Raw genomic sequence first — 7,736 nt, forward strand, 5'->3', positions numbered from 1 at the left:
GTAGTGTGGTGGGCCTTGGTCAGGTTTTATTGCCAAATACATTTACACATACAAAGAATTTGACTTATTGTTTTGTTGCAAAACAATTAACATAGAGCAAGAATAGATACATAGTAACTTTAAATAGAATAAGATATAAGATAACACTTCATCACACTTGCTGTATATCAAACTGTAGATTAAGCTGGAGAAGATCTTTAAGTCCTACTGGCAAAAAGAATCGATATTAATAAATCGATAGATATTCCTCAATTATTTCTACACTGAGTGCACAGTTTAACACTGTACCAGTCAGAGCGCATTATTAACCATTCTGTCCTTTCAGGAGAACATGATTAACCATTTGAAACCTACATCGAAATCAATGTTCTTGTGCTTGTTTGATTTCTGTCAAAAACATTGTCCCAATGTGCATGAAATTAGTAAAAGGTGACAAAAAAGGACCTAAAGGGGAAAACTGACAAATCACTAGAAACAATGTCAAGAAAAAAATTCTCCTGTCTGGCCCTAATCTTCTTCCATAACACCATGAGGAGTGAAATTGATTCCCATACCATGGGAATCCCAGAAAAATGCAGTGACCCACAGGATTCCCAAAGAATGTTAGCCTCTAGTGGAAATCCTGTGACCATCCCTCACATTTTTTTACAGTTTTGAAATCCACAATGTTGAAGAAAGTGGTTTGCACTTTTGTTTTGCATCAGTTGATGTTAGTGTTAGCTGTCTGAATTGTTGCTGGTAGCTAGCAGGAGTCCAAAGTGGGTCTGCGCTTATTTGTAGTTCCTATATGGTTATAAATTAACATAAAGAAAAAGGATGTTCCTTCCAAAGTCAGTGAGCTAGCCAGGTTTTATCAGAGAAATGTGTAAACAAGTAAGTAGACAGCAGATGCACTATGTGCACATTTAACAAAGTTGTGCCTTTCACATCAGGGTTGGACTCTAAGAAATTGATAAATTGTTTGCAGACACCTTTATGTCTTATCTGTTGAGGTATCAGATAATTTTCATTAATCTGTGAGTAGGCTGTGAGTAACAGACAAGACTCTCTCGTACCTAAACAACAGAATAGGGGCAAATTCCACTGACTTCCAAAACAACATGTGACAGTCCCTAAAATGCTACAGTCCTAATCTTCATAGTTTTAGACATTTCCTTAATATTCTGAAATGGCTGCAGTTATGATAAACTTTGTGGTTAGGTTTAGGCTTAAAAAACACATTATGGTTCAGCCTTTAAAAAGCACTTTTGCTCACATGACTTCACTAGCATTCCTCCGTTCTTCCTTCCCATTCTTGTGAACATGATATCTCAAGAATACTTTGAGTGAATTTCTTCAAATTTAGCCCAGAGATTGAATTGGACTCACAGATGAGCTCATTAGATTTTGGCAGTCATAGGTCAAAGGATAAGATCCCTGTGACCTCATCTGTCTCAGTCTTATGCAATATCTCAAGAAAACCATGAGGAATTCTTTTCAAATTTGGCACAAATGTTCAGTTGGGCTCAAAGATTAATTGATTCGATTTTGGTGGTCATCGGTAAAAATTCAAGGTCACGGTGAGCTTGCATCTACCATATCCTTGTAGATGGTGTATCTTATGAACAACTTGAGGGACAATTACTTATGAACAATTACTTCAAGTTTAAGAAATATTTGAGCAGCCTCAAGAATGGGCTGATTATATTTAGGTGGTTTAATGTGAAGGTAACATTGACTTTGCATTTGTCTTATTCTTGTGAAAGCGATATCTTAAGAACATTGTTAGGGACTTCGATTTGGCACGAATTCCTGAGTGGACTCTATAATGACCTTATTAAAGCTTGGTGTTTGAAAGTCAAGGTCACCGCAACCTAGCATCTATCTCATTCTCTTGAATGCTATATCATTCATTGAGGATGGCTTTGAGGGAGTTTCCTCTAATTTGGCACAAACTTCTTCTTGGACTCAAAAATGAACGTACTAGAATCTGCTGGTTGAAGGTCAAAGGTCAAGGTCATGGTGGCCTCATGAAACAAAACATGCAAGTGTAGTTTCACTGAAACATTCTTGTTTCTTTCTGGATAAACTGTGATATCTTTCCTTGCATCACCATAAGGTTAATATTTTCTTTCTTGACTGATTTGTTCAATACTTAGCTTATGAATGTGGCATCCTGGCAAAATGTGATAGCAGAAACTCTACCTGAGGAGCTGTTATTAGTATTTCACCAGGGGTTTATATGTCTGTGTATAGACAGATTTTCATAATGTCACATTTGTGCAGGAAACAGTGACGAAACTTTACAAATATGTTGTTGAGTTTGAAGATGTGCATGGTCCAAGCCAGGGACCAAAAGTAAGGGGGTACACCTTTGGCTCATGAGATTTGGGATGTAACTCAGGAAATCTTTGATGAACCTGGGATCAAGCGTCAATTGATTTTATTCCTCATTTCAAAAATAAAAAGCTATAATTTCTGCTTCTTCATAAGATCTCCAACATGTACTTTGAATGAAAGCTTGTCATCCAATCAAATAACTCAAAGGCTATATAATAATACCTCTTCTGTTGAAGTCTGTGGTATCTGGGGATTGGGAACAAGCCCTTGAGTCATACATTTGTTTTTTCTGTGTGTTCAGGTGTCTTCCTGCTGCCTTACTGTTTCTTCGCCATGCTGTGTGGTGTGCCGCTCTTCCTGCTCGAGACTGTTATTGGTCAGTACACACAGGAGGGCACCATCACCTGCTGGACCAAGCTCTGCCCACTGGCACAGGGTAATTCTCATCATGCCTTTATTTGTTGTTTTTAAGGTTAGCAAAATAATGATTATTTTTCCTTCAACTGTTCAAAAATCCAGGACCAACTAAGTCTCTACACTCCCTGTAGCCCTTTTTTTGCACAGAGCAGATCGATTTTGCCTGCAGGTACTGTATCTGAACTACAGATACAATGTACTTGTACTTGTACTTAATGCATTTGTAATTACTTAAAAACACACTGTCTACAGCTAATCTTGTAAACTACTGGACCAATCAGCCTAATATAATTTGTGCACATTTATTACTGGACACTCAAGGTTGTGGTTCACAGTTGTTGAAAAATCTGTTTGTTGACTGTTGTATACCACCACTGACTGCTGACCACTCTCTCTTCTTCATCAGCCTATAGGGGTTTTTATGAAATCACTTCAGCAAATAACAAGACGTTTCACTGCCTTTTGCAAACAAATAAAAGCCTCCCCCGAATTATAAGCATGGTGTCTCTTACTAGCCCAGTGTGGCTACACATTTTAAAAAAAAGGCCTGTCTCAGTTAGAGTAGGGGTTATCTGTTCGTTTTTATAGAAGGCCTTTGGATGTATAAAATCTGGTTGTTGGCTGCCAGCTGGAACTTACTTTGCTGCTTAGATCATACAGAGATACAAGTTTAAACTTTTGTCAATATGGACAAATTCTGTACAATTCATTCAGTTAATATTACTGAAATTATGAGTACAAAAGAAGAAGTAATACTGACAGAGTATAAGAGATTTAAATTAACAATCTGATTGTATTTTCCATCTATTTTCCAGGTAATAAAGCCTGTCCCTAATTTAAGCCCGCTTTTTGTTGTTGTTGTTGTCTTCACTTCATGCTGTTCATGCTGCATAGGCTGCAGTTCCTTTTTGTTTTATCCACTGTAACGTTCCACACCACACCGAGTGTTCCAGACGCAGAGCATTTTGCTCGTCCAATTTGTTGAATTGCAGATTTGATTGATTTCCTCAAGTTTATGCCTCTACTATTAATAAGTACACCATATGTTAAATGGTTTCTTTTTTGGTCTTTTTTGTTTTTGTTCATATTATACACACTCACGCTCAAACACACATGCACACACAGGACACATGATTGCCTCAAGGCTTAAGTATGGTGAAGATAAAACCAAGAGAGTAATAAACAACCTTATCTGAAGCAGCTGCACTGTTTGAGAGAAAAAGGAAAGTGACAATGTCGCCACAGAGGGTGATATCAATTGTGAATTTAAGTTTTGTTGAGATTAGCTTCACTTCCTCATTGTTTCCACAGCCTTACTGCCACATGTGTAAAAATAATAAAACTCCAAAGACAGCCATTTTCAAACATTTCAAATATTCAAACTTTTTTCGTCAGCTATATAAACCCAACATGTAAGAAAGTATTTAAGTGTCACCCATTTGTTTTGCCAAAGACTGGGCCACATGTTTGATGATGTGCACAAAATGCAAAAAGAGCATATTTTTGTTCAACTAACATTATGTTTTGTATGTTACATGGACTATGCACAAAGGAATACACTAGAAATGTTTAATTTGAATGTTTGGAAATCATTTACAAAGGAGGGTCCCAAAAGTAGCCTGCAGTTTAAAGTGAACATTATTTGTGTTTTTTGTTTGTTTTGATTTTTTAATATTGGTCTTAGAACAGTAAATAGTTTACAGAAAATATTGTAACAAGTATTTATTATTAAAATCTGACATGTATTTAAGATGTAATCCTGTCTAAACTTGTTCTCGTGATAAAATCTTCACTAATTCACACGTCTCATTTAGATTATTGTTATGTTTTGTTTGGTTTTTTTTTGTTTTTGTTTTTTAAAGGAGACTTGGATTACTTTGGATATGCACAGACAGAACAAAAGCAAACATTAAAGAACAGCATTCATCTCTGGTTGGATCAAACTTGGCTTGGCTATGGTTCTTTACAGTATTCACAGTAGTTTTGTGGTGCTGTAGCTAAGTGCTATATTTCTTGGTGCTATATCAATTTACATTTAAACTGAGGTATTTTGGGATCTCTCCCTCCAGGGACCGGCTATTCTATCATGGTGATCCAGCTTTATGGCAGATTTTACAGCATCATCCTTGCCTGGGCGCTCCTGTACCTCATCTACTGTTTCAGAGACCCTCTGCCCTGGGCCACCTGCAACAACCCCTGGAACACAGGTCAGAATCAAGTGGAATCAGGGTGGGAGAAGAAGGAACCTAAACATGTCTAAACATATCCTTGTGTAGTGTAATCCCACCTTGTGTTGAAATCGTGGTAGCAACATCTCAGGATACAAAGAGTATAATATGTACACACAGAAGGCCCCTGCAAAGTGGCAACATGTGACAACTTGGGATTTGGGTTTGGGTTTGGGTTTATACAGGTTATACAGGTTGAATACACTTTCTGGCCTGTTTTCTTATTTTGTCAAAAAATTGCCTGGCTGCAGCCTGGGTTGGATTCCAAACTTGTGGGGTTTTGCTGCATGTTATCCCCTCTCTCTCAGCTCCAAAAACATTTTCATAAAAACAACCACAATGTCCTGCAACAATGATTTTGTCCTTGTTGGAGGCGCATAGGACAGCGTTAGCGTTTATGCTACAAAACACATGTGGTCCAGTGAATCCAAAATGTTATCGGGTTGGAAATGTGTCTTGGTGGCTGTTTTTACCTAGATTTAGAGCTATCCAGTTGTGATCAGATCGCCCTGACACATATGCTGTGTCTAAACAGGGTGATTGTGATATAAACACGTATCAGTATATTATTTGCCTTTCTATCAACAGACAGATGTGTAGATCTCACCTCTCCAAACTGGACTGCAGTACACAGTGGCAACCTGACAGTAAACTGGACATCTGGAAATCTCACCAAGTCTTCAGTCTCTGAGTTTTGGGAGTGAGTCAGTGTTTTGTCACATTAAGCTCATAATTAGCACAGCAGTTAAACTCTCATATTTTTACAACTTCATGAGAGAAGCATGAAATTTCTTGTCTAGTTAGTATAAACCAAAATGAAAGATGTGGAGGAAAACTGTGTTTACTGTTCAGTTATCTAATTTTGAAATTAAACAGTGTAGAAAAACTTTTAAGGTGTCATTTCCAACTAAAGTGGGGATGCCACTTATTTGGGAATACTTCTGAGATTACCAGAATTCAAGGAAACGCATTTAGGTCAAGCATAATGTTCTCACAAACTGTACATTTCCCTATGAAAAATAATGCACTGAAATAAGTACACATCTCATGTATTTGAAATGGCCATGATCACGTAACCAATTGCTGAAAGGAGTGAACAAGGAAACACTCATGATCAGACTTTTAAGAAGGCGGGTTAGGATAGTGGATGGGCTATAAAAATGCAGGACCTTCCTCTGGAGACACGTTTTTGGAACTGTGTGAACTGTGTGAAGTCATTTTAAGGTACGTCCTCATCATGTTTCTTTTTCTAAACCGAACCAAAACGACTTTACTTGCTTAAACCTAACCGCCGTAATTGTACATTAAGGACATAATGTCCAATTCATGTAACGTCGTACAAACGGTTGTGCATGCATATTTGTAAGTTGTTGACATCAAGGATCAAGGTAAAAATGTATCCCAGAATAAGTAATTGCAATAAACACCCAAAACATCCCAAAATAAGGAATTGCAATGAACACCCAGTGGTGTCTCTGTAGCAAATTTAGTTCCATAATGTCACTACATTTTGTTTACCATATCTGGATAATTAATTAGGGAAATTTTGAAAGTGTTACATATGAGATAAATGCTTGTTTTTGTCTTTTATCTAGCAATGTTTTAAATATTGAACAGAACATGCAAGAAGTCATAGAGAATAAAATATATTAGGCCGCTGATATGACTCTACAAACTGATGCGCAACTCTCGCCCCTGACGACAGCCATGATGCGCTATAAAACGGTTGAGGTGATCTCAACTTTTTTGGAGCTCCAACAACAAAACCAATCTTCTGGTTATTTTTTAGGTGTGACGGTGTGTTATTTAGCTTGGTTAGGTGATGCTGTGCTAGCATTATGTAGGTGGACATTACTGGGATGCAATGGGGAAGGGAAATGAGATGTTAAAATGGGGCTCAGACATTGATCATAGGTGTAGATATTTTTTATGGCCAAATACAAATATGACAAGGTGTTCAGCCAAATTGATTTGCAGTAGGTAGCAGACACACACAACCCCTGATGATGTAACTACAACAATGAGTGTTTTCGCAACACTTCAACTGAGACTCAGCGATAATGAAGCTGGGCATGTTGTTGCTGTGTCGCTTGTAATGTGAACACAGCGCAAAGGTAGAATGGAGCGATAGGCAGTTTGGTGCGGCTTCTGCAATGATGAGGCCTGGATAAGATGGATGGATGGATGGATGGATGGATTTTACACTGATGGCCATGCGTTAACTCAAGATTCCCTGTTTCGTTATTATGTCCCAAATCGTGAACATCCATTTCTACATACTCTGGACTAGTTTTTTATAATATCTCCAGAATATTAATAACTAGATCATTCTTTGCGCAAATGTACAAAGATGAACTGTCTTCACCAGCTTCCCGCCTCTTAAACAAATTTACATCACTTGCTTACAATGGCATTCTGTTTGAATGTGTCCACAATTAATTACTCTGCAAACACACCTTTCTGCCAAACAGTAGTGCTTACTTTAATTTACATTAATATTTTATTTACTTTAAATACATTGCATCACAGGTTAACACTGACATTGTCAACATATGATGACTGGAAAAACTCTTGAACAGAAACCACACCTACATTACCAAATGGGGAAAAATCAACACTTGACTGTTGTAATCTGTAATGAACATATGCCATCAGTTTATGATCAACCATTTATAACAGAGTTGCGAATTGTGAGCACTTTCCTCAATCAATTATTGGTCAAATTAACAATAGAATAATGGACTGTTATTTGAAAAGAAACATAAAGTGTTT

The 7,736-nt window shown here is 37.4% G+C and overlaps 1 protein-coding gene across 1 annotated transcript; it reads left to right on the top strand.

Moving 5' to 3' along the window:
- Positions 1-2,563: 2,563 nt before the first annotated feature.
- On the top strand, positions 2,564-5,668 carry LOC121939501 (sodium- and chloride-dependent taurine transporter-like). Its single transcript, XM_042482519.1, has 3 exons — positions 2,564-2,755; positions 4,806-4,943; positions 5,553-5,668. The coding sequence occupies exons 1-3, from the start codon at positions 2,653-2,655 to the stop codon at positions 5,666-5,668; spliced, it is 357 nt and encodes a 118-aa protein (XP_042338453.1). The 5' UTR covers positions 2,564-2,652.
- Positions 5,669-7,736: the final 2,068 nt, after the last annotated feature.

Source organism: Plectropomus leopardus, unplaced genomic scaffold (genome assembly GCF_008729295.1).
Source record: "Plectropomus leopardus isolate mb unplaced genomic scaffold, YSFRI_Pleo_2.0 unplaced_scaffold4934, whole genome shotgun sequence".
Classification (NCBI taxonomy): Eukaryota; Metazoa; Chordata; class Actinopteri; order Perciformes; family Serranidae; genus Plectropomus; species Plectropomus leopardus.

Excerpts from the sequence above, each read along its gene's own strand:
- LOC121939501 (XM_042482519.1), top strand. The coding sequence starts at position 2,653 with ATGCTGTGTGGTGTGCCGCTCTTCCTGCTCGAGACTGTTATTGGTCAG. Across the intron at positions 2,756-4,805 it reads GCTCTGCCCACTGGCACAGG|GGACCGGCTATTCTATCATG; the intron begins GTAATTCTCATC and ends CTCTCCCTCCAG. Across the intron at positions 4,944-5,552 it reads CAACAACCCCTGGAACACAG|ACAGATGTGTAGATCTCACC; the intron begins GTCAGAATCAAG and ends TTCTATCAACAG.